The following is a 27,336-nucleotide window of genomic DNA, read 5'->3' as shown; positions in this document are numbered from 1 at the left end:
ATATTCGAAATGGTATTCCTTTTTCTTATTCGCCCTGTAGAAAGAATACTTAAAATTAGGCAGAGAAGCAGCATTAGCTGTGGCGGCGCCTTGTACAGTTTAAACCTTCTTTTATCCTTTCTGATAGTTGTGAGACCTTTCCATTGAAACCTTTTATTATAATTTAAAGAAAGTATTATTTCTCAAAATTATACATAATTTATTTTATGAACAATTATAGAATGGAATATTCATTCACAGTTCTATTCATATTCCAATCAGGATCAAACGGAAATGTACGATGATAGCGCCATCTACACGTGAAATCTTGTTGAAATTAAGCGCCACCTAGCTGTCGCCATGCTGAAATAGTCTCCCAAATGTATGCAATACGCAGAACACGATACAAGAAGCAGTACAGAAATGAGCACACAGTTTTTAGGTTTATCGATGTAAAATAGTTAATACGAAATAAAGTAAATTTAATGGCAGATTTAAATAATATTATTCAAAACGATCCAATTTCAGCATAAACCCTCTTTGTGACGGTGAGAATTGATAGGAGTGTTTGCAAAACTTCAGGATCACTGACTAATTTGGGACGCACAAAGGGTCAACAGTGTCCCAACACATCATGTTTGTGTTTCACTAATTTATGAGAGTGAATAAATTTTACTGCTCTCACCTTTCTCTCTCCCTCTCTCTTTCTCTCTCATTCTATCGATCCCCAATTCGCTCTCTCGCGTACGCGTATCGCGATTCGAACTTGCGACCTTCACGACGGCTGGTAAGGCACAACGGTTCCCACTATCGTAGGTGGGATCTGCGTGCAATCGAAAGCGACGAACCCCGTGGCACCGCGCGAGGTGCTTTCCCTCTCCATGGTGCGTCTCCCGAAAAAAAAAAAAACAAAAAGAAAAAACCGGCCGCGAAAAGAAATGGTGGAGAAAAGTCGCAGGCGCAGAGCGCGCGATCGCTCATGCCAGATGCCAGTCCGTACGCTGGTCGCGTGTGCCACCACAAACCCGATCGAAACGTGACGCGCACCGGACGTCTTTTGAACGAGCGCGCGCGCGCCCATGTACGTGTTGTGTTCGAAGTGTGTTGATCGTCGCTGCTGATCGTCATCAGTGTGTTGATCATCGATCGGCGTGCTGTTGGTGGATTAGTTTTTTTGTTGCTGTTGTTGCTGAAAGTGAGTTTTATTTCGAGCCAGCCAGCACAACGTGCCAAACCGAATGGAGCCAAACAGACAAGTGTCGAAATCGAGCGCTAGAATCGATGTTTGATTGAGCAGTGATCCCAGAGTGCTGCAGCCAGAAGTATCCGGGGCCCATCGTACCGGGGCCAACTTTTGCACTGCAACTCCCGTGGTGTGTGTGCGTGTGTGTTTGTGGTGAGCTGTGCAAGAGATCGCACCGTTGGATCGGTGAAAACGAAAGTCATCCTACCTGTTCCACCGTTCCCACAGCTCCTTCCCGGACCGGATCCGAAACCGGAAGTGTACATATGGATATATTTAATTTGTTTGTGGTGCTACATTTCTACACCGTCCCGGGGAAGAGATTATTCGGTGTGTTGTAGGCATTGTTTGCCAAATGTACAACGCAACGGAAAATAAAGAAAAACAACGACGCTAGTTAGGAAGTAATAAGGCTCGACAGAGGGGCCCACGTAATAAAGCAACCGTCGTCACCGCCATCTTGCGCACGGTCCTTTTTTTCGCGAGTGCATCCGGTAATCGTTGCATATATACATAAAGTTTGTTTTTTTTTTTTGTTGTGTTTATCTGTGCTTTTCTGTCTCGAGTTTCGTCCGGCCGTCCACGCTGTGTAATAAATTTTCAATTGCGTAAAGTGAAGTAAAACGGTCCGCGTCAGTGTCGCCATGTGCGTGTATGGCGTGGCCAAGCAGAAGTAACCACCGAGCACGGCCTTACGTAAGAGTGCCGGGCCCCACAGTTTGGCCAACGGTTCGTTAAGTAGCAAAAGGAAACAAAAATCTGCCACGCACATCCGCGTCTGGCTGTGTGGGTACTTGCGGTTTTGTTGGGCACTGTGCACATTTCCGGCATGCGCCTTCAGTGAGTCAAAACAGGGAGATTGGTACGGAGTGGAGAAGAGTAAAAAAACGTAAAAGAATATACAAAGGAATATATATACATAAAGGTCCATCGAGGTACCGCCACAAACGTCCACATCCGCATTCAGTCACACAGGCTCCTGGCGTTGCGGACCGGCCATCATCAACATGGGATCAACCGTTCGGATCAATGCGCCACTCGTGGGTAAGTGCAGTTAAGCAGCGCGTGGGAAAGGTCTGGTTTGCAGCATTTGGGGTGTTTATTTTTCGGGTCGGGACAAAATCACCTCCCCAGTCTTGTTCTGAACCGGGCGAGACAAAGAGAGATAGAGAGAGAGGTAGCCAACGGGTCAATGGTATGAATATAGTTATCTGCGAAAAATGTGCCCTCCATTTGAGCCGCTTATATACCGGGACCATCCATTAAGGGTAATAATAAGTGAATTAAACGAATGAAAGCAACGGTAGTTTTATGGGGTCATATTTTAAAAATCACCAAAGAAACTAATGTGTGAGAGACGAGAGACAGTATGTGTGCGAGAGAATTTCAATTTATCTTTATTGAAGCCAAATTTATCGGCCTTTGTATTTAAATAATGCGAGCTTGCAAGACTTTTTTGCGATATTTTATGATAAGTTCATGCGGATTAAATCCAGTGAAGAAGCGAATGATTGGCTGTAAACGCTCCCAGCAGCCTCCTTGGTTCGCAATTGACATTTGCCTTCGTAACGCATAGTAACGCAACGCTCACTACGATTGTAACGCATACTTTAAGATTTTTTTAAACGTTTTAAATAAACTTAAGGGTTTTCTTTCAAAAATTTGTGCTTAAAGGAAACAAAGCGCACAATTTGAAATTAAAGAGAAATGAATTAACTTTATCTCCAATTTCCATTAAAATATGATCTGCAAACCCTTCACAGATGAATTAATCGCTCACATCAAGTGCGATTCTGCTGATTTCGATTGCTAACGATTAGCGGATCTCATAAAAAAAATCCGACCACACTTTCCAAAAGCATTCACGTGTTGGAGCTACCCTTCCCCGCTGTTGGCCATTCATCTGTGCAGCATTTCGTGTGCAGCAGAAACAATGCACAATTGCACCGAACATCTCACCCGCCCGTACGGGTGGAAAAAAGGTGAATGTGAGTGTTCACCCCACTCCATCCCTAACCAGCACTACAGGGCCAGGGAAAAATGCATTCCCTTGTCAAAAAGACGCCAAACGATGAGCCACTTTTACTCTTCATCTCGTCTTGGAAAGGTCTCACTTCCGGCCTACACTACACTTCCTTCCTTTCCTGGGTATCAAATCTCGTCTGCGGTGGTGCAAGCGTTGCGCACGCAATCGTGTACCGGGCATTGCAAAGTCGCGAGATTTTATAGCCGTGGCCGGATCTTGGATCGCTAGTGCGTCGGCGTCACGGAAAAGCTTTCGGGATATCCGGGAGTGTAACGTGTGGTGGTGCGCTAATTTGAATTGAGTGCAACGTTTTAAACTCTGTACAGAGCAGCAGAGGTTTTGCTAAGGCTTGATCACAGTCTAAATGTTTGCTCGTGTCTGGGGGATGTAGTTGAGTGGCTACAACAATTAAATTTAAATGAGCTGAGGCTTATGGAGTATGGAACAGAGCATAAGAAAATCCCACATGTTTATTTGATCTGTGGCAATTTTTAACAAGTAAGAACTTTAAACAAACTGTGCTTTACTGGGTCATGCGCTAGGTTCTACGACGTCTGGAAGGATGCAATATGTAAATATTCACTTAGCAAGGAACGCTTTTGACATTCGTTGGTCTGGCTTTGGAAATGGTTGCATACTTTTAGGGGAGTGTTCTTAAAGCATAACGTTCCGTAACGGTGTCGTAACGACATTTCGTTGGTATATCGCGATCTTTATGAGTCATGTTTTTTGCTATTGTAGCATTTAGTACAGTCATGTACTGCTGCAGAAAGTGTTGGCGTAAAATGATGTAGTGCATAAAGCGTTACATTTCGCCACAGGTTTTAATTACCCTATGGAACGAAATAAAATCACACCTGCGACCTTTTAGTATACAGTCAACCGGTAGCGATTGTTCGTTGTTTTAGGCTGGTCACACTTTCTCGCCTGGTTGTAAAATGTTAACCCCAGCTTTATGTCACACATCACCGCAAGGAAAGGTGAGGACGCGTCCCATTAATCACGCGACAAACGAACGACGACCGTCGCCTGTGCTGTGAGTCGTGTAATAACAGCCTTTCGATTGTGTTCCGATCCGGTGCGCGTAATGTCCACCGCGAAGGAGCAGCGGTGACTCATCCGGTTCGGCGATGTGTTGCATGTTTGATTAGCTACGGATTACCGGGTGGCATGTGTGTGCTGGCCTCTTCTTCTCTGCTGTTACTGCAGTTGGCACAGTTGCGTAACGCCGGTACGACGCAACGACGCGTTGGACGGCGTTCCCTCTTTTCTTTCTGTCGAAATCATCTCACACTGCCTCTGCCTGCCGTACGGTGGAAGTGGGTCACATCAAATACGCGGTGGCCTCCAGACCGGGCGACGATTGCAACCATCGTTGCAGCCGATCGTCTCGTTCACCTTCAGGGCTTTCCCTGATGTTCGCGTGTCCGGGTTTTCTGCTTTTCTCCCGCGGGTTTCGAGGGCCACAAAAGTACGCCGATTGCATCATGAGCCCCTGATGGCCGATGAGTTGTCGTATGTGGTTGCAGAAGACGTGGAGCACATTCTTCGGTTTATTGCTTCGGAAATCTACAACACTACATCCTTTTTAAAGTGAAGTCCGGCGGTCATTGGCAATCGGTTCGAAATGTTGCTTCAAGGTATTTAAGTTGAATATTCAGGAGCTTTCGTTTCTGATTAAGAAATGATAATTTAGCCGACTACCGAACGTCGGAAGTCGTTACAAACATATACTACCGAACGATGGCTGCTCATTATCATTAGGACGCCCGAGACTTGAGCCAATTTTCCTGTAGGACATGCGAAAGTTGAGTTTTGAAATCACGGTTTCGCAGAGGACATAAAGAATGATTAATTCGTCTGGCTGAGGGCTGTCCGGCAGGGTTTAAGTGGGAGAGCTGGAAAGAAAGGTACGAGAGCTGTTAAAGATATTAAATGGGATAAAGTGCCATTACGGATGGAGCTCAATTTGTCTTACGGCTCTCGAGTTTTGAGAATAATAAGGTGACATCGCTGTGCAACCTTTACGGTTGCGAGTTCCTATTACTTTACTGGCCAATTGCCAGTCCTGTGGCTGCATCCAGGTCACCACAACACGGCCATATCGTTTTCCAGATCGGTGCCAACCACCACAGCTGACTGACAGCTTAATCCGGCTCCGTCAGACAAGTATGTTTTCCATACCAACGCGGTGTATCTCGGTGGAGTAATAAATGAAAAATTCCCCCCCCCCCCCACTTCCCAAAAAAAGGGGGACACAATTTATGAAAAAAGAAACAATTCCCAAACATACTGAGCGTGAGAAGCTGTTGTTAACCTGATTAGTGATACCGATCCGAGGCTGGGTTTGTTTGTAAATTTTGCAAACGCTAGCTATAAATCTGTACAAACTGGGCCAAACCACCGCACCGGCTGCGGCTGTAAATCAGTTCTGGCCAGGAAAATAAACTCACGACCAAAAGGGTTGTAAATTATGGTGCGAAAGCAGTTAAATAATCAACGCCGTCGACGACATGCTCGTACGCCCAAATGTTTGCTTTCGATCGGCGGTCCGCGTCGCTAACGGTAACAGTTTGACAGCTGTCACTCGGCTAAGTGGTCGTTGATACTGCTATAAGTCACCGTGAAATGTTAAATGCTCGATGATGTGTCGGTTTGTTTGCATTGAATCAAAATCTTTCAATTATCCCTTTATCCCGGCCCGGTCATCCCGGGGCGGAATCGCTTTGTAAAACCGCCGGCCACCGTCGCCGATCCGTGATCTATCACGGTCAATCACCAACCGTTAACCGTCGCTTAATAAAGCGATAAACTTTAACCGCCGCCGGAAAATGAAAGCCCGCGCCGAAAGGCTCGCGAAGAAAGCGAACAACCGGCGGACCGGCCTGTGGGACAAGTTCGCCACCGCCGAGAGCATCGGTACGGGCTCGCCTGGCGGATTAGCGCTCATGAAATATTCATCACCTTTGCCAACAGGTTGAAGTGCCCCGATGAGACCTGGCTCAGTTCGATAGCGTTCCGAGGGAGGAAGACGTATCAACTGTACTGAGTGTGTGTGTGTGTGTGTGTGTGTATATTGCTTTTTATTATTGCCACTCGGTGGATTCATTCCATCATTGCCGCTCGGTCCCTCACGTTCGTCACGGTTGACCCCATTCTTCTCCGATCGCATAACCGGCTGCCGGACAATGCCGGACGTCCCGTACGTTTCCCCGCTGTCCACTTAGGGAAGAATGCTTCCCGATCCGGGAGATGCTGGTCCGCGAACGCGTTGCCAGATCAGCCGGACCGGGAAACACTTACCCAAACACGAGGTAACCACGTGTGAATCGGTTTTGCGCGGCATACCTAAAGGCAGGCCGATGTCACGGTTGTACGTGCTAATGTAGCATCATTAGCTGTGAACAGATGTTTTCTTTTTTCCTGGAAACGGGGTGTTTTAGTGGTGGCGACGGTTTAATGCTTACGAACAACGACTCGTCAAAGGGCGGGAAGGAATCGGTTTCTGAATGTGTTCAATTTATCCTTTGTTTGTGTAGAGCGTACCTAGCTTATCCATTGCTTTGCCAGGAGCTGCTTAGGATTTTTTTTTTGTTTTGAAGATGATTCGTTAAATGCTTTTTTGAGTTTTATTTGAAAAGGAGGAAAAATCAAGCAGTCTCTTTCTAATTCCTTAAATTTTTACTCATAATACAGGGTTTTTCAGTTGATAAGGCAATAGTATCCATTTTTATGGCAGGCTTCTTGGACGGAATGGCAAACAAAGCAAGTTGATATGAAAACGACTTCAGATGGCAAGGGGAATCAAATACCTTTAATTGAAATGTCCTCAGATGATGTTGTCATAGTAGCCGTTGGTATTGTACGTACGCTAGGAGGTCGTGTACAATATCGATAGCAGTGCTCGGATAATTTTCTGAGAAGGTTCTTTGAATCCCGATTGGCTCTATATCAATAAAAACTGGAACCGTAGCGTTGGCGGTCGTAGGAATGAATGTTGCTTTTTTGGAAGTTATTTCTGAGTCTTTACGATCAGTTCCTACTAGTTTTGGCCACATAATTATAGTTAAAAAGTCTTTCTTATATAAATAAAAATATATTGATCCCTGATACTGATAAGGCCATTTTGGGATTCTCTTCGATCTCTCGCTCACCTTCAAAAAGATATTCAAAAGCTGGTCAAGTGTTACAGTGTAAAGTGGCTACCAGACAAAAAACAACTCCTTTGGCTGGCTGGAATCAGTGCAACGTTAGATTTTTCTGCTCTTACACAAGAAGTGTAAATATACTGCATTGCTTCAAGAGCTTTTAATCGATCGTAAGGAAATGCCTCATTAAATCCACTGACGTTTTGTCCAAAGTAGCTAGAAATCAATTGAAAACGATGCAATATTTTCTCTCTTCATAAAGGCGATGGCACATAGGACGACGAACAGTAGAGTGGACACTTGGGTCGTGAGGACACATGGAACTTCCAATGAATTTTCATTAAAACCAGACATGAGTCTGTTAAAAAAACCCTTTGCATACTTTCAGGCGCTGAAGCGCTACGAACTCAATACAATATCTCAAACAATACTGCAATCGTATCCACTTTATCATATTATGGTCTTTTTTTAAATGCAAATCAGCTTCTGTTTCGCTTCCCACCACCATAATCATCAGGTAGCCAGAGCACAAAAGGGGAAAATACCGAAAAACCTATCAGCTAATGAGAAACACTCCGGAGCTTTAGGTTTTCGGTCCGTTCCATTTAATTATTAAACCAATATCTGCCCCGGACCCGAACACCATCCAGACGCATCAGCTTCGTTAGCTTATTCGGGCTTTCGGTTTCGAAAATGACTCCGGTGTCGGCGGGATGGTGAAGAACCCTTGTTGGTGAAAAAAAAAAAACAACAACGCTATCCCCATATCCGGTACCTAGCGCGTCCGGTTCCAGTTTGCGCTAGCCCTCCTTAGCTGGCGCTCCGTTTCCGGCAGCTGTTGAAAACTTGTTTTCCCGGTTGGAGCCGGCGGAGAAAGATAGCAAACAAAAATATGGCCCCACACGCAAAGGTGAAGGAAGATTTCGCGCTGATTAATCGATTAGATAAATGTCTGGGGGGTCCGGTATGGCATGACCGGTGGCAAAATGGGCGTCTGTTTGTGGTTTTTTGTTGTAGTAGCTGTTGTTGCTGCAGACGTCCACTCATTCAACGAACCATTTCGAGATGGACCTACCAGCAGGAGTGCTCGGGCGGGCCAAAGCCCCCCCCCCCAAAGAGTGCCTGTGTGTGTGTTTTTTTCTATATAATTACTTTCTTTGTGTGCGTGTGTGTGTTTTTCTCCTTTTTTCCTAACCACTTCCAAATAGGGGGCACGCGCCCGCTCCTAGCAAAAAAAAAACCCGTCCGAAGTTGATCGATCGATTAAGAAGCTCGAACAGGGAGGCTGGCCGTTTTCATACCTTCCGTACTGGTGCGAGAGGTTGAATAACGATACCGAGACGGAATGGGAAATAAAAGCGGAGGGTAGAAAACAGACCGCGCTAGACGCCATCCAAACCGATCAGATCGAAACGCGCCCGGCCGTCCGATCACGGCGGCCGGCCATTTCACTTTCGTTCGCCTATCATAACGCCGGCGTTGGAGGAACATTAGCGGGCTCAAACCATTAAACAGTGGGGTATGGTGCGCTTTCATGGCCATTTTCACGGGGGGGTTTTGTGCTGCACATCCTCCCCTTCCTTCCACCGACCGTACAGGTGCATAATTGCAGGCGAAATGGTGTAATAAAAATTGACAGCCGGCTAAAAGTGACAGTAATTGACGATCGAGCGGGAGAGGGGGGGCGGGCTGGTGCGTTGGGGAAGACCGGGGCCCGGAAACGGAATTGGCGCCATCTAATCGCGGTTGGGCTTTGAGCCTGGCGCCAGTGTGTGTGTGTGTGTGAGGGACCTTTTTTTTGCTTCCTCGTTCCTTTCTTTACCTTTCATCTTGACACCTTCATCGCTGCAATCTGCTGCAAGCGACGTTTTCAATGTTTACGATCGTGTGTGTGTGTGAGCAACTTTATTGATGGGTCGATTAAAAATACATCGGCAAAAGGGTGTGTGTTTTACACCGAAAGGACGCACACAAACACACACACGGGTCGGGTGTTACATCTTCGTGAGGCAAGGTTTGGCACGATCGGTGACTGTTTTATGATAGGTTTCCTTGATCGATGATGATGGTGGATGGTTGGTTGATTGAAAATGGCGGAAGTATTGCGGAAGCGTACTTGGCACGTGATGGATAACGTGTGTGTGTGTGTGAAACGAGGGTTTTACCCACCATTAGCCGCCAGAGATCAAGAGAAAATTGCAGGTGATGGAATTAAAAAGGGCGAATCAATGATAACGAGACACGAGCGTGATCTTGAGGATTAGTTTGCGACAGCGAATCCGGGTGAATGCTGGACGGAAATGTTTGGGTTTCAAATGTCTAAAATAAAATTTAAACACTAAATAGAATCGCGACACTCAGTCCCAGTTCAATGTAGAACTTTAGGTATCGGCTTTTCATATATTACTGCTCAGATAAGCTCCCATCCGGAGCTTTTCTACGGGACAACTCTGTCTACGAGAGCCCTCAGTCTTTGCTAAGAGTAGAAACAAGGCGTATGTGTAGTACTGGGCGTATGTGTAGACTATGAATTATCAATAAATTGGCAGGCAGCACCATGGCACGAAGCTCAATATCCATGTTCTAGCTGAGGCTGACTTTCGACCGCAGAGGGGTCAAGTTTTGGACGATTTCAATCAGGACTGGTAGTGAGACCATTGATCTCCTACGCCGCTTGCTTGATCCTTAATACTCGATCTAGAACGATTGATAGAAAATGGAACCCACAGTTTCCGTCTCCGTGTCGCAAATAGCCCTCTCTAGTGCCAGAATAAATTCCTTGGTAGCAAAGGATTCTAAGAATATTCCATCCACCGTCGTCTGTCATGTGCTGTTGGTCAGTGTCATTCCTACAAAGCTGGTGCGCATGGCCGGAATTCCAAAAGAGCTCATTGCATCGTATATGTTCATCCAGGCTATTCTGGCAGTTAGAATGAAGCAGCTGCAGCTCCACCATCTTCTCCAGGATTTAGAAGGGGAAACATGTACAGGATACTGAAAAGACCGATCGTGCTTAATAGAACCGAGTCCTGTACTATGATAATCGTGATTAAAATGAGGCTGTGTGTCACTAAGATTTGAAGATAACTATGAAAATCATGAGCCGGTAAGTGCATAGAAGTGGTAGAATCCTTAGTGCGTATTCCCTTACGAGAATCATACCCTTGCACCAGTTGAGATGGCATGATCAAGTCCCGAAAGCGATCCATTGCTGGTATCTTTTTGACACTATCTTAAAAGTGACTAGTTATGACTAAGCAATCTCTGACAGAGTACACAATTAGTACAAATCATTACCGCAAGATGGCGTGCGATGCAACAAGTACACGTCCACAGTTTTGTTTAAGTTCGTTGCTAGTTTTGTTTGTTTTTTTTTTTGCCACTTTCCCTCGATCTCGTTACGTTGCCCAATTGTAACGATCCTAATAAGCTGCCATTAAACTGTACCGCAAGCTAATTGAATGATGAGCATACAAAGCGTGTTGATAACGCACAATCGAAATGTCACCGTTCAGCTACTTACAGCAAAATTACACTATAATAACATAATTGATGGCAACCGAACCGTACACAAAAACCCCGAACCTGGTACGTTGCATAGTACGCCCGTGCCAGTGTCCAAAACCTGGCGTACGATCAACCTGCACGATGTTCGGTTTGCGCGCCCCTGCCCGATTACGAATGGGCGCTGTTCCGGCACGATGCACCGGTAGAGCGTTGCGTTTGTGGTTGCTGTTGCTGTATCTACATTTCCATTTCCATCCGGTGCAATCGCGGGCGCGTCATGCTACATAATTCCGCACCGTATCATTATCAGCGTTGCCTGTCGGATCCCGCTCAACTCGGCCGGTTGTGCAATCTTTCGGTTATTGTTCGCGGAGGCATCATCATTAGCCGGGAGTCGCCGTCCTGCCGAATTGAAAAAGGGAAATGAGAAATGCTGTGTGTGGTTTCTTGTTTGTTGAAGTTGCTGAAAGTGTTTTGGACCGGGAGAAAGATACCTGGCAGATAGCACGGGGGGGGGGGTTATGCCGCCGCATTACTGATTATGGTCGCCGTGGCTCTAATGGCTCACCCGAAAAAAAAGCGGAGAGATAGAAACACCACCAACAAAGGCTCAACAACAATAAGCTCAACCTCTGTATAAGCATTTGGCGAATTGTAATGTACGAAAGCGAAGGCTGAAAGGCTTCAAGACGATACAAAGACCAGCAACAGAAACAGACACACACACACTCCATCCGTTCCGTACCGTTCGGTGGGGGTTTCCGTCCGCCTGTTTGCTGTTCACTCATTGTAATGAAGAAATGATAAACGGAGAAACACGGTGCTGCTGATGTTTATTTGTTTGTTTGTTTTCCTTTTTTCGGTCTCCCAAGCCGGGTGTACGCGTGCAAGACGGAAAAAGCGTGCGCCTTAAAAGCAGCGCAAATATGCAAAATGAGAAGGTCAAAACGGAGGTAGGAAACGGTGGCAGAAAGAATGGGCGGGAAACAATAACAATTGCAAAATTGATCCACAAAACACAGTCAAGAAAGGTGGCGAACGGACGAAGCAAAAGCTTCGAGTGAAAAGCGACCGATGGATGATCCCGCTGCAAATGTTACACAAACGAAACTGAAAGCGAAACTGGGATCGGGGTTGGGAAATTGGTCATTTTTGCTGTTTGCTGTTCGATTTTTCGTCGTCGTGCACGCTGTACCGGGTTTTGGCCCCAAAGCCAACACACAAAACGGTCTTTGTCGCGCGTGTCACGTTCATTGCGGTTATGGAGCAGAAAAACGTTGTCTCGAGCTGCCGATTTCGTAAGTCCGTTTGGGGCTTTTATGTGGGTGGGTGGTGGGTGGATGTGCGCTTTCACGGTTCATCTTTCGCAACGAACAATTCCGTTTCATCTCAAATCTGCAGTGAGCGATACTTGCTGCACAAGATCGATGATTCCGTTTGGGGAGTTCCCAGAGTTTACGGATGGGGTAAGAAGATCTGTGCAGACTCATCTTAACCTACTTGCGATACTCGTTTTACAATCAATTTGTTTTATTGGCAGAACTTAACCTTAATACAGAAGACGCAAGTCATCGCCATATTGGACGTGAATATACGTCATCCCTTGTTGACCCATTGAGTAGGACTTTGGAATTGAAAGAGAGGATTGAAATTGCATTTTGCCATTGCAGTATATTCTCCGGACACAATGAATGCCTACCTACGATCACATGATCATTAACTTTACCTTTAAAATAATGCCGTCGTGATAAGAAATGATCGTAAACATTTCAAACTAATAGGAAATTCGTTTCTTATAATGCCTAAATTCAAATTGACAGTTGCCGGCAATAGTCCAGTCGTAGTGACGAAAATTTGACGTAAGGCTGGAGTCACTGTTCAGTCGTATACTACTACTAAGGCTGGTGTCATTGCTTGATGTCATCGAGTCTTGTAGTAGTAGTAGTAGTTCGAGGACTAGTAGGTCGAATAACAGCGTGATTGCTGGACCTCATCCGTCAAATCGTTTTCAAAATTTTTACGACTGAGCAGACTCCAGCCTTATGTAAATCTAGCCTGAGCCTGTCAAAGAATTATCGTTGAAACGTAAAAGCTCCTTGTGATTTTAATTCAAATTTCTAAGAAACTCGTTTCTTATCAGAAGTAAATTCAAACTGACAGTTGCTGTCAGTAGTGTAAGTAAATAAAGCACAAACGTCATTCTTTTTGAAATTTTTAAACATGACAGCTTAAAAAAAGCTAATCAGCTCACCTGTCACCAAATCGTTGAAATAGTTCGGAAAGATTCTTCCAACCGAGCACTCTCGATTTTCTCGATTGCCCTTAAACATCTCTGCTAGACCACTGGTGGCATTTTATCACCTGCTCCGTGTGAATGCTAGATTCCTCATTAAGATGCCGTTACTTTCACTCCTAGCGTTGTCGTGCGTCACGCCACAAAGACGCTCCGTTCTGCACGTTCTGGCGAGCTGAAGAAAATCTAATGCTCTCGTGACGTGGTGTCATTTGGATCGTTGAACGTTCACCCGCATATTCCCGCAGAACCGGTTTCGTGCTGCGGATGACCTAACGGAAGATTAACCGGAGGGATGCCGCAGCAGATGGCTAGACCATTCGGAAAGAAGACACGAAGAAGGAGAACGATTTTACTTTCCACTTCGTTTGGGGAATAGGTTTTTTTTTTGAGCGGCGTGAAGAATGTGGTTGCATTCGTTTCATCGGATGAATAATGCTCGTCTAAGTTCAGGGGGACTTTGAGTTATGGGGTGTATCATCTTTAACCTTAAATTCTAAGTATGATTTCACCAATTTTCCAGCCTTAATAATAATCGATTTTGAATTACCGTTACCGTAACACGTGGAGAGAATGACGTTAGTTCAAGACTATCCGCTCACCGTCTTAAAGATTACAAATGGACGCCTTCGGCCTGCACACCGCGATCACCATCTTCAACTTCGCCTATCTAGTCGCCATAGCAACGAAGCTCCCTCGACACGTAACACGTGTAATTATAAATTACGGAATAGAAATGAGACATATTAACGTACAAACAATGCGCGAAGCGTCGAAACAAAGAAACCGAGATTGCGAGATAATCGGTTTCGGAAAGCGAAAGAACCGCCCCGTGTAGGAAATCCGACACTGCAACCGAAACGAAACCACGGAACCACCGCCGCCGCCAAGCACCGCACCATTCATGATTCATAATTCACTTTCACTGGCAACTACTACTAGATCGCGCAAAACCCTGGGCCCGCGCAGACGAGCGACGCGTCATCTGACGTTTGTGGAGCGTTGTTTCGCGCGGTGTATGCGTAATCGCTATGATTCAAGCTTTGCTCGGTCGGCTCTGACCGGTTGCCGTTGAATTGAAGCGTTCAGTTTTCTCTGGCACATTGAGACGCTATGTGGTTTTGTGGAAGTAAAACACACATAACCTACCTTGCGTACCGGTATTGCACGTGGTTAAGGTGGGGAAGTAGTATTTCTTTTCCGTTTTTCCCTGTTTTGCTGGCCCCTTTTGCGGGATCCCTTCACGTTGGGGCAAGGGCATTGTAGTAATGCTCGCCTTTTCCCAATTCGGATGTTGGAGCTTTGTTAAACAAATTCCATCTTTACACCCTTGGCTAACAATTTAAAGCACGTCCGCGCACACACGTTGGTTGGTTGGTGGCATTCCACCCAGTTCATGCGGGGTCGGGTTTCCTGCTTTCTCCGCCGGGTCGTACCGAAGGTGCACCATTTATTGTGTCTTATTTTGTGCACTCTTTTACCGGCCAACAGAACAAGACTATGGTGCAGTGTAGAGGGACTGGTGAGGAAGTGGAAGGGGGTGTATAATAATAATTCAACATTTTATCTGTTACCTTCACTGTTGGCTGTCTGGATGTGCAACTAGAGTGCGGAAGGGAGGCGAGACAAACAAGAAGTTTCCAAGACTGCACACAATGCACCACTAGCATTGCAGTTGTCCAGTAAACATATGTTGACACACACTGTCAGGGTTGGAAATGAAAGTTTAAGTGGTTGGGTTTGATTACTTTCGCGAATTTATTTGACTGCTGCTACTGCTGCCGGTCTGTTTGGGAGGGTGTGATTGTAGTGGTTGTGATGAAAAACTGAAAATTTAAATATTTTCTATGTATGAAGTCATGCTTTAATAAATGGAAATTTATAGTAGTGACTCTTGCTTAAGTTTGTCGCATCACTGGAGGGAGTTAAGTTCCTCGGAATGAGCGGCCAAGGGGACTTCCCCGGGCTCGAAAGAAAACTGATCCCGATCTGACAATGAATCTTGGTCAGTATTTTTCATGAAATGAAATTCATAACCCCCAACGTCCATGCTGCTTAGGACCTCCAAGGTGCAAAATCTGCCACTGTGTCATATACTCTACCGTACTGTATTGTACTTTCATGATTGGGGCCTTTACGGTTAGGGGACTTGAAAGGAGCTATTTTAAACAGACTTATAAAAAGATAATATAGCTTAAAAAGTTTGAGCTTACCTTATGGGAAACGTGCCATGCAGTTGCTGATTGGTTTAATCTAAAGGGACGTTTCAGGTACCTTGAGTTAACTAGAGGTATCGATAGAAATAGAGGATATCCCAAGAAGCTGGATTGATTTTTTTTATAATTTAATATAAAAATCAGGTAATCAATAAGGTCTTCCCGAAACAAAAACAAAAGACTGCAGGAAATCCTTGGTTCACCAATACAACCCCAATGTCACGTATTATCTGTCAATCGGTTACTAATGTAATCGGCTACTAGATTTGATGGCAAAAACCTTCACCGATGCTATGAATATCAATTGCACGGACACGAGGGGGTTGCTATAGTAATTGGTGTGCGGATTTGCCTTGACTGACACCTTTGCGCTTCTTACGTGACCCAACATGACACAAGGGAAGTCCCAAAACGGATCCCATTGCATAACTCCACAATTGTCACATGTATGCGTGCGTGTGTGTGAGGAAATCAACCAACCCCCGAAACGAACGTGCTACAGACCAGTTATTGACTACCATATTCCCTGTAGTTCCGGATACCCTTCGGCTGGTATTTAAAAACCGAGATAGAGAGAGAGAGAGAGAGAGAGAGAGAGAGAGAGGGACCTACAAACACGAAAAAATAAATACACAACCATCTTGTCCACAACGGCGTGGCGTCGGAAGATGGATTGGCCCGTTTTTCCTATGTGGTGTTGTGTGGTAAAGTCAAAGAAGAAAGTGGCCTAAATTTGCACAAAACCGGTTTCCGGGCTGGGCCGATTACTTAATGCTGTTTATATGTTGTGTGTATACCTTTTTTCACACGAGTTCATAACCGTTCCTTCTTTGTTGCTTCTTTCATCTTTTTTTTTGCAGTTACAACAGTGTTGCTGGTGACAGCATTGCTCCTGTCCCATACCCTGGTGAGGGGCGATTCTTCGACCGGAGGAAGCAGACGATCACCGGCACTGATCGATTCCGGCATACGAGGTAAGTTACATAGAGTTAGCAGGGGGAACGAGCGACTATGAGTAATATTGTGGATGGTTCGCATTGGTTTACTTTGTACTTGGCAGCTGGGTCACGAATGCCGGTAGTTCCTTTAGGTGGCACGAAGGTTACCAAACTGCGGCCGGTTGGCAAACAGCCACCCGTCGAGGAGGAGGAGGACGATGACGACGACGACGATGATGATGATGACGATTACTTTGACTTTGGACTGGGAGACGATGACGACGATGATGATGATGATGAGGAGGAGGAAGACGAGGAGGAGGACGACGATGAGGAGGAGGAGGAGCCCGTCAAACCAGTGGCTCCGGCACCCGCAGTAGTAGAAACGAGCACAACACGAGCGAGATTGCTGTCCGATGCAGCCTTCAACAAGCTGTCCGAGACGCTCGGTGCCTTGAACACGGTGGGACGGTACATCGTCAACATTACGAAGGGCCAGGAAGCGAGTGCCATCACGCAGGTTGACCCTGGCACGAAGGAAACCGTCCCGGAAGCGCTACTAACCCTCACGAAAACGATGCTTGGACAAAATATTACCAAATCGTTCGAACCGCTGATCAAGCGTGTGGGTAATGGTGCAGGTGGTGGTGCGGGAGACTCGGAAACCGTCAGCTCGGTCACGTCCGGTCCGTTGGTGGTCGTGCCATCTAGCAGCACCTTGGAACCGCCAGTCACATCCACTACCGTAGTCGCAGTGGCAGCCCAGCGGAAGGAAGACAACGAGCTAACACTCGCCGGGGCGACGGCGGTGGACAACAAGATCGCACCGGCCAGCGGTGCTGCGACCGAGCAAAAGAAGAAGAAGAAAAAGAAGAAGAAGAACAAGGTGAAGCGCAAGGACCCGGCACACCAGGAGCAGCGACTGACGACGACGACGACAAGCACGACGACGCGCCGACCAGAACCAGCGCCAAGCAGTAAGTAGACAAGTCCTCGTGTTTTCAATTTCTCAATTCTTAATGGGTTCTTATTGTTGTAGATAAAATCATCGAGTCAACGAAGGATATCGAGAATCGGTGCCGCACGCCTGATGGACGCCCGGGAAGATGTGAGGATCTGAGTACGTGTCCAGGGTTGCTGTTGGATTTGAGTCATCTGCGGGAATCGCTCTGCTTCAAGAGTCTTTTCGTGCCGGGAGTCTGTTGTCCGATCAGTACTACCAGCACGGTGCTCACAACACCGAGACCACCCCGACCTCAGCAATCGGGATCGGGAGGTTCATCCAGCTTAGTGCTTAGTCCAGTTGTCAAACCATCCACAACGACGAGCACCACAACAACGACCACTAAACGGCCCCTTGTCCCGGTGTACACCGTATCTCCGGATGATAGTGGAGCGTTACTATCGGCCACCCTGAAGCCGATCGACAACATCGTCGATCCGGAAGACTGTGGACAGCAGGAGTACTCGTCCGGTAGGATCGTGGGTGGTATTGAGGCACCAACCGGGCAGTGGCCCTGGATGGCAGCCATCTTCCTGCACGGTACCAAGCGTACCGAGTTCTGGTGCGGTGGATCACTGATCGGTACGAAGTACATCTTGACGGCGGCCCATTGTACGCGCGATTCTCGTCAGAGGCCGTTCGCAGCGCGCCAGTTCACCGTTCGGCTGGGCGATATCGATCTGTCCACGGATGGGGAACCTTCGGCACCGGTGACGTACAAGGTGACGGAGGTACGTGCTCATCCACGGTTTTCGCGCGTCGGCTTCTACAACGACATTGCGCTGCTCGTGCTGGACAAACCGGTTCGTAAGTCGAAGTACGTCATACCGGTGTGTCTACCGGGGGCAAATCTACCGTCCAAGGAGCGGCTGGCAGGTACGTACGCGTTTGCGACCGCATCCTCCGTGTCATCGATCGAAGTCCTTCGATTCTAACCAATATCTCTCCTTGTGGATGTTTTAGGCCGGCGAGCGACGGTCGTTGGCTGGGGTACGACGTACTACGGTGGCAAGGAATCGACGAAGCAGCAGCAAGCGACTCTGCCCGTCTGGCGGAACGAAGACTGCAATCGTGCGTACTTCCAGCCCATCACGGACAACTTCGTCTGTGCCGGTTTCTCGGAGGGTGGTGTCGATGCGTGCCAGGGTGATTCGGGTGGACCGCTGATGATGTTGGTCGAGGCCCGCTGGACCCAGGTCGGTGTGGTGTCGTTCGGCAACAAGTGTGGAGAACCGGGCTATCCCGGGGTGTACACGCGCATCAGCGAGTACATGGACTGGATCAGGGAAAACACGAAGAAGTAGACGCGCCATAACGATTCGCCCCAGTACGGGCAGTTAGTGTGATAGAAAGTAAGGTCGGAGTTCGGATTCTGACAGCTTAGTCGCGTTATTTAAAGAGCTCCCGAAGGGTGTTTTCGGTTTTTTGTATATAATTTATTTCTGTTTTTTTAATCCACTCCGCGCATTTTTTTCTCTCTCTTTCTCTCTTTCCACGTCTTGATTTTTGTTTTCGCTATCCACCCGACACATCCACCCTAATCGGTAATCAATTAGTGTTAGACCCCCTTTTTTTCGTTTTGTTTTTGTTTATCCTAATTTATAAACTAACTTATATCGAGACTATGCATCCGCTAGCGAGAGAGCGCCGTGTTTGTTTTTTGCTGCATGCGTGTCTAATTGATGGAACTTCCCGCTGATGGCAGAGACCCAGGCAGCGCGAGTAAATAATCGTTAGCGATCGATAGTGTAATTGATAACAAACTATAAAATTCTGTAGCTGCAGTAACAGGGAAAACCCAGAGAGATAGCAGCAGAATAGCAGAAACCTGAAGTCGATAAGCGAACAGGCAGGAACTAACAAGAGAGAACAACAGATGTGTATAAAAGTGAGCAACCAAGCATCGTAGCAGCCCACGTGCAAACTCCGGGTTGCTGTGGAGCGAAATAATGAAATATTTCAACGGTGAAATTCAAACTTCTGTGTTCGCCTCTTTTTCATTTCGTACCGGAAGAAAACAATCGGGGAAGAAAAGATGCTAGTCCCATCTCGGCTGCAGTCACAGTGTTTGTGCATTTCAGTAACTACTACTTATCGATAGACGGTCATCCTTGCCAACGCATTCCACGGCACGGTATGCTTTTCCTGTTTAGATTTAAGTTTTAAATTTTTATCCGTGTGTGTGTTTTTTTGGCGGCTGCCATGCACAACTTCCACGGTGCACGGGAGTTTGTTTTTGGTTTTTGTAACATGAAACGTTCAAAGATTTCGACACTAGTATTTTACACAGTACGATTACGGTAGCTACTACACACGAGTTTCTTCTTCCTTCCCTTTTGCTGATATCTTCTCACTTACCCATACACATACGGTTGGGTTTGTTTTTTGTTTGTGTGTTGTTTGCAGCGAGAAAGGTGTGTGAGTGTGTGTGTGTGTGTGGTGAGTTTTGGAGTATATGTATCTATAATGTATATCATTAGTTCGCATTTCTAGGCGTTTGTTTTTAATGGACAACATCTTTGCTTGATGGTATTTCAGTGGCTCTGTTTCGAGCGGTGCCATTTAAAGGTTTTGTTTTTCGGCATCTTTTGTTCTTCTTGTGTAAAGTGGCAGAACAACGGTGCAGAAGCATGCCAAATGTGGGTACACGCGCTTCCACGCTTCTAATATCATCTTAGCCGCCTTATCGGCCTCCCGACCAAACCACCCTCGGCTCGGCTAGGCCTAGCTAGGTCGTCGATTTGTCGGTGTGTCGAATAACATCGGGTTCGGGTTTGTTTTTAAAATCTTGTGTTGTTTTCTTAATGCACAGCACCACAGTTACAACAGGGTTTTGTTTTTTTTCATGTAATGTATCTTCCCTAACCTTAACCGCCCCACTTAACACCAACGTCACGTAGGAAAATCTACAGATTTATGTTTCAATTTTATAGACAGATTGTTTGCATTTGACACCTTTTGTTTGCCCATATTTACGTAGATAAGAGAGAGAGTTTTGTCTTTGATTGTTTATTACACACGATTAGCGATACGATCAGTATGGATGTTTTGAATGCTTGATGCCGCTCGATGCTGCTCTCACCTGCGAACAGCGTGTAGTACAAGGGTTAACAAGGTTTTTTTCTTTGCTCACAACTAACAGCCAACACACGCGCACATGTACACATCGCATATACATCGAAAACCCCATCGGTATCGGCTTTATCGGACGAGCGGCGCAAGGTTTCCGTACGGAGTAAAAATGTCGGGGGCCACAAGAAACGGGAAAGGCCACAATAAATCAGCGCAACGGCCAACGGGCCGTTTTTGCATGAAATCTTTCACCATTTGAAATGGAAATATTTCAGCGAGCGAGCGGCCGCGCGCCTAGGGGTGAAACCCTACGACGGTTGCCACGGCAACGGTGCCCGGAAAATATATTCCACCCCAGTAAAACCCGATTCGAACTCTATGTTGGTGTTGTTGGTGCAACTTTTGCAGGAGCGCCTTCAACGTATCGCAAATGCGCATCTTTTATTTTTATTTTGGTGTGTGTGTGTGTGAAATGGTTTAAACTATACTGCATTATTCAGTTCGGCGGCAAGCAGCTTCCGTAACCGCGTGTTAATTGCTGCTTCTGAACCCAAAAAGGTGGATTTTTTTGTTTTGTTTATGTTCGGTTTTGGTTTAGAATCGTTACATAAAAAAAGGAGAACGAGAATCCTTGGAGCAAAAAAACTAACTCACACACACACACGGGCGTGCGCCCAGTGAAGAAGGTTTACTTCACACGCGTTTACTTAGTTTTAGGTTGGATTTTGTGTTTTTTTTTCTCCCCGTTTTTTTTTTAATTTTCCAAGCCCACCCAGCAGCTACGGAATTCGGTTCTAGAGCTTTCAGGATCTAGAAAATACGTTTAAAATTTCATATAAAAACACGTGCAACCACATTAACGCAGCTCATCGAACGATTTTTTTTTTTCGGGAGGGGGGTGTCTTCTAGTTTGGTAATCTATCCCTTTCCCTTTCATTTTCCTTCTCTCTCTCTCTCTCTCTCTCTCTCTCTCTCACTAGCGACCCTCTTTACTGCTGCTTTTTTGTTGTTATGTACTTACTTAGAAAAAACACTACAGAGAACAGTTGTCAGGGCAACAGAGATTCGTCTCGCGTTGATGCATTGTTGCGATGCGCTCGACAGATTTTTCCATCGTCTTGCACTCTTCCTTTTCTTTATCCTTTTCGATCCACCCGCCTTTTTCACCCCTCCCTAACAGATATACACACACACACGTTCGCCACATAGCACTGTAGTAAAGTGGTGTATCTACTAACCATTTATAACATCTAAAATAATCTTCGTTCGCGGTTTTGGTTTGCCATGACATGTCTTTCGCTTACCGTACTATATAAGATTTTATGCGCTATGTTGGAGTAGTGATTTTTTCCCTTTTTCTTTGCCGAACTTTTCACAGTGTTCTTATACAATACGAATTTGTAATTCTTTTTGTTTTCTTCCTCTTACACTTTACACACATACGGCTTGCTCTCGCTCTATCTCTCTCGCGTTATAATCTGTGTGTGTTATTTTGTAGCATGTGTTTGATAGAATCTCGTTTTTTTTTTTTTTACTTTTTACCTTAATGTTGTGCATTCGTGCCAACAATAGCTATGACCCTGTAATTTTTTAAAGAGTTTTCCCCTTTGTTGTTTTTTGTTTTTTGTTTTCCATCTTAACAATCCACTACATTTAAAGTTCACTTCTTTTCTAGCCTTTTTTGTTGTTGTTCGCTTTTGCTTTTTGTTCTCCTCTCCTTTTTTCCTATATTTCTGAGTGTGTGTGGGTTTTTTTGTTCTGGTTTTGTTTTATAAGTGCCTAGTGCCTTTATACGTTAAGAAAACTGGTGAACTATTTAGTTTGTTCCTGCACGAGAATATTTGTTGCTGTTGTTTTCAATACGATTGTTTGCTTGTTGTGTTGTTATCTTGTGTGACCTGCTGCTTCCCTACTGATTATTTCTGCACTGGTATCTGGATATTTAAATTTTGTGTGTTTTTTTATCCTCCTTTCTTTTCTGTTTTTCTCTCTGTAGTTTGGATAAAGAACATCGTTTCTTTTTCTTCTGTTGCACATAGAGTTTGTTACCTTTTTTTTTGTTGGTTTTTTTCGATGCGTTTTTTTTGTACAAAAATACCAAACCAGAGTTTTGCAAACACTGGTACAGATACATGCACACACACACACACTAGCACATTGTCTCTGCCAGTGCTGGACTGCGTCCCATACGCTCTACGGGTAGATTCTGATGTTTTGTTTTGATAGCTATTTCTTTTCGGGTGTGTTGTGTGCTAACTGGCAGGAGCAAACAGGATAACAAAACAGAGAACAAAAAGGGCGAACGTTAATGGTGGATGCCTATTTTCGAACAGTTTGATAGGACAGCTTTTTTTACGCACGAAAGGAAGAAATTGGATTCGCGTGTGCCTTTCTGTATAGAAGGTGTTTGTCCCGGTTCCGCATTCACAACCGCAAATGTTTTTTTGTAACAACTATGGCACTAGCTTAATGAGAACGGGACGCACACAAAGTGGGGGGAGGGTTGAGCATTATTCTGTCCCACAATTCTGTTCCGGCAGCAGAAGAATGGAAAAATGGGAAAGCGAGGTAAACTAATGCAAGCTAAAGGCACTATTCTGTCCGAAACTACCGAAGAAACCGAGCATATGGCAGCATGGGGTTTGATAGGTGTACACGTCTGCGCGTGTGTGTGTGTGTGCTAAATTTAAAGTGTGAAGAAAACGTAATCTGCTAACGGTGTTTGTTTTTTCGTTCTACGAGTTGCCCTTTCTTTAGAAGCAAAATTAAATACTTCCGCCTAAAGGTATGCAATTCGCATAACAGATACACTCGTTTGCGGTAGGCCAGCGTTTGCTACTTCGAAATGCGGTTTCCTGTCGAGATATGACTCTGTTTTGTGTCCTGTGTGTCCCGGTGTGTACTTAAATTTGGTGAACCATTGAACTTACACGGTAGTGCAGGTGTTGCAGAACTGTGTTGTGATACTCGGACCTATTTTTCTTTCTCTCCGGTTTTGCTATTTAACTGAACTAGTGCGTGCTACACATATTAACAGGCATGTGTTGATGTGTTGAGCCGGCTCTAGGGTAACGGCCTCGTTTTCCTGCCCAGCCACACTGTGTTGTTGACTAGGTGCGTTTAACTATTGTTGAGCGATTGACATTTTGCGTGTTGAGAACCGTTTCCTTCCCCCATTAGTCCATTCAGTAGGCGTGTTTGGCTCAGGTGTGAGCCATCTGCGCATCTGCGCTTCACATTCGAGTGACTGCCGAAACCAGCTGGAACCGGACACTTGAAGGTGGAGTGAAGGGGCGTGGGGTTTGGTTACAGTGGCTACGTGGGTTCCTCTATTACTAACACCGATGGCTGGCGGTTTAGTGATTCGCTTAGTCTTCCTCCTCCTCCCGGAACAGATAGGTGCTCCAGTAGACCAGGTTGAACAGGGCAAACACCAGCGGGAACGTTATCCGGGAGATAACGTCGATGCGCTTCGAGCGCGAGCATTGTCTGGGCGGGAGGAAGTCACGGCGAAGAGAAACGAAAGGTACGATTAGTGGAGCGTTTGACGCATGCCGGGGCGCACGACGCGCTTTCGCGAGCTACATGATCACGATCAACTAAGAGTGTGGACTAGATCGATCATCACATCGTCACAAACGAAAGTAAGTAACAAAACGTATGCAAGACAAGACAAGAGGTAAGTAAGTATCTAGAGTAGTATGGAATGGATGGTTCTGAGCTAGTTGGATGAGTTTGATGATGTTGCATTCGAGGCATTCCAAAAACTGCGAGTTAAGAGAAAGGCATGGAAACAGAGCGGGAAAGAGTAGAGTAGTCTTAAAGTTAACGGGTGATGTTAATGAGCTTCTACCGATCCATCCGTTTGGTTAGATGTTTAATGCAAGATGTACCGGAACAGGATCGGCTAGCGGTTGGATGACTGAAGGGCTTAGTTTTTTTTTTCATTCGGGCAACTAACGAAATAGAAGACTAAACTGAGGAGCGTATTAAGAAATGAACGAGACTGTGTTGTTGTTGGTGCTATATCTGGCTGTTGGTGTTGGTGTAAGTGTACGGCGTGTACGTGTATGAATGAGAGGAGCCTCCACCGGTCGCCTCACATTCGGTTAGGCTGTCGAAAGGCTCCGGCTCGGAGTTTTTGCATTGTTACCGCCAAGGACGAACCGTTATGGACGACATGAAATGGGATGAATATTTACAGAACATGCTGCTGCTGCTGCTGCTAGGAGTCGGTTACTGGATCCGAGTTTTGGGGCGAAATGTATTATTATTTGCCGGCTAGCACGCAGCATAAATCGGTCGCATGATAATGTACACGGTATGAGAGCAAGGGGCGTAGGCATATCGCATCCGAAAGCGGTCTAGCATGATGAAACCAAAGCTATAATGTATTCTACTCGGGTATCGAAACTAAACCAAAAACCAAGCTGCCAACTCAAAACCCCGGGTGAGCCCCGGGGGGTTTTATTTGTAGTGCTAGGAATCGGGTGTAAGGAACTGGTAACAGATTCGAGATGAAGATTCGACTGCAGGACTGAGGAGACTGACTGATGATGATGTTTACTATTTTCTATTGACATTTTACTTGAGCAAAATGATCGTCCCTCACTGACAGTCGGGTTGACCAGAGAAAAAAACGAACTAACAAAGGCAACCTGAAACCCATTTTGTCATGCAAATTAATTTAAATTTGATTCGGTATTTGGTGCGCTGTAGATTTTGAACTGCAAACGCCTAAAGTTATGCAATTCCGAGTGAACTGCACATCGCTTGCTTCGATCTTGGTTCTAAAGGTATGCAATAGGTATCTTCCAGTTGTTGAACGAAATGTTATGAACCTGTATCACGAATTAAAAGCAATCAGATGTTTTAATAACAAAAATATGTTTTAAAAGAATTTAACACATAAAAGCTGTTTCTTGCAAGAAAACTGTCAGCAAAGGACCTTGGATGGTTTTCAGCGCATCTACTCGACAAGCAGAATGCAACGATGACAAATGACGCAAATGACACTAGTTTTTTTTTATTATTGTAAAAGAATGATAGAAAAGGGTCATAAACGCAACACAACAATAGCAGTCGATAGAGAAAAGTGAGTGGCACGCATGGCGAAACAAAAACGGAAAATTAATAGGAATAAATAACAGAGCAGTACAGCGAGTACGAGCGATGATGGCAATAGTTAGTAAGGCGATATTAGAAAAAAGGGGGGGGGGAGGATTGCGAAAATTAATTAATTAGTGGTAGTAGTAAAAGTAGTTACCCTCGTCCCAGACACGGCACCTTTTTGAAGGGGCTTTAGGTAGTCGGGTGTTCGGGATGAAGAAGTGTTCGATTCGGATAGGTTTGAGTATGAAGATTGGTTTTGTTTGTTTTCATTGATAGCCGTGATTTCCGTTACATGGAATAACAAAAAACAGATGACGATTACACACAGATTGTTCGCACAGTGTTTCGGTTTTGCAAATGCGGACCTAGCCGTATCGCCACGGGATCGGGACTTATGGAGATAAGAAAGGTTTTATTCCTCGATCTCGATCGTTACGGAAGAGCTCGTGAATACGATCGTGTGTGGTCGTGACCCGAGGGACAGTGAAGCCACACCGAGTGTGACAGAAAGAAGATAGAGAGACGCTTTAGTGTCACAAGTGCTTGTGTCAGGTGTTGTTGTGGATTTTTTTTGGGTGAAGTAAGTTAGCAGTTTTTTTTCTCTGTGGGTGTCTATGTGTGCGTGTGTGTGTGTGTTTTTTTGTGGAAAACGAAACGAAATGTTGCACAAAACCAATCGACTAAAACAACGGACAGAAGAAGAACGTAGACAACAGAACAGAACGCAACCACACACCCACACACTGTGTAAAAACGTTGTAACGGAACGGAACGATGGAAGAACGGAACGGAAAAATACGTTAAAAACTTTGCTTTCGCTGTGAGCGAGGGGGTGGTCCTGCCAGGGTCCCTTTTTTCGCTTCATTTTTGCGCTATCTGGATGATGTCAGTGACGTGTGTACGCCATTTTCTGGGAAAGCACTTCCCAGGGAAGCTTTGGCGAGCGACATACAGACAGACGGACAGGTTGAGAGATAGATAGAGAGATAGAGAGAGAGAGAGCGAGCGAGAGAGCGATAAGGGGGCACACGGTGGGCTGGTGGAGCAAGGTACCCAAGGACATAGCACGACTCGGCTTACCTGGTCGGGAACTTTGACAGCCAGCTACGGCAGCAGTTTGGCCGCTTCGGGGCCTGCATGTGCACCTCGCACTGGCGCAGCTTTTCCAGTGCCAACGGATCACCCGGATGGCGCACGAGCGGTTTCTGGAAGGAGGGTAATGCAGGCAATTAGTCTCGCAGTTTGACAGACAGACCGTTACGACCACCCGGTTAGCGATGAAGTTGTTCCTACGGTGGTTTTCGGACCGTACCCGAGAAAATGCCCGTACGCCAAGAAATTGAGTTTTGCGGTATGTGAAACAAGTTTTGAAACTAAATGATTTAATGGAAATTTGAAAGAGTTTTTCGCTGGATTGAAGAATTGGTTTAGACAAACAAAATGCTTGATTACTGTCTTCGAACAAGTATTACACTCATGACTAATGGCGGAAGAGGTTGTTAAAATCTCTTGGTAAGCTTGGACAGAGCACTGGACATCTGGCCAGTGTCCAGTTTAGGGGTTGGGTCATTAGGTGAGGTTAGTAGTGGTACACCCAGCACACCACTTTGCATATCCCCCGCAAACCACCCATTCCCTCCCGCAACCCCGACCCCCCCCCGCCCCGATACGAACCATCGCAAAGGTGGCGTTACTGTCGGTGTCCAGCAGATCCGAGGCCGCGTCCAGGCTGGCCTGCTCCATTTCGCGCCGCTTTTTCTTCATATTCTCTCGGTGCATGTCTGCTGCCCTATCCGCTT

The 27,336-nt window shown here is 45.8% G+C and overlaps 2 protein-coding genes across 20 annotated transcripts in view; one reads left to right on the top strand and one right to left on the bottom strand.

Annotated features, from left to right (window-relative positions):
• The first annotated feature begins 86 nt into the window (after positions 1-86).
• LOC118506427 lies at positions 87-19,330 on the top strand. The gene is made up of 5 exons (XM_036043527.1): positions 87-2,266; positions 16,273-16,386; positions 16,473-17,327; positions 17,390-18,229; positions 18,317-19,330. The coding sequence occupies exons 1-5, from the start codon at positions 2,230-2,232 to the stop codon at positions 18,655-18,657; spliced, it is 2,187 nt and encodes a 728-aa protein (XP_035899420.1). The 5' UTR covers positions 87-2,229; the 3' UTR covers positions 18,658-19,330.
• A 2,595-nt stretch (positions 19,331-21,925) lies between these two features.
• Positions 21,926-27,336, bottom strand: part of LOC118506428 (glutamate-gated chloride channel) — a 91,196-nt gene continuing 85,785 nt past the window's right edge. For 6 of the 19 annotated variants that reach the window (XM_036043530.1, XM_036043533.1, XM_036043544.1 and 3 more), the window contains 3 exons: positions 27,212-27,333; positions 26,618-26,742; positions 22,046-23,914 (listed from right to left, as the gene is read on the bottom strand). In XM_036043530.1, the coding sequence (XP_035899423.1) occupies positions 23,794-23,914; positions 26,618-26,742; positions 27,212-27,333 (368 nt within the window). In that variant the 3' untranslated portion in view covers positions 22,046-23,793. Of the gene's footprint in view, positions 23,915-25,691; positions 25,725-26,617; positions 26,743-27,211; positions 27,334-27,336 lie in introns of all 19 variants that reach the window. The other 13 variants (XM_036043540.1, XM_036043538.1, XM_036043535.1 and 10 more) reach the window with 10 other exon arrangements.

This window comes from Anopheles stephensi, chromosome 2 (assembly GCF_013141755.1).
Source record: "Anopheles stephensi strain Indian chromosome 2, UCI_ANSTEP_V1.0, whole genome shotgun sequence".
In the NCBI taxonomy this organism is placed as follows: Eukaryota; Metazoa; Arthropoda; class Insecta; order Diptera; family Culicidae; genus Anopheles; species Anopheles stephensi.
This window is presented reverse-complemented; position numbering and strand designations above follow the sequence as displayed.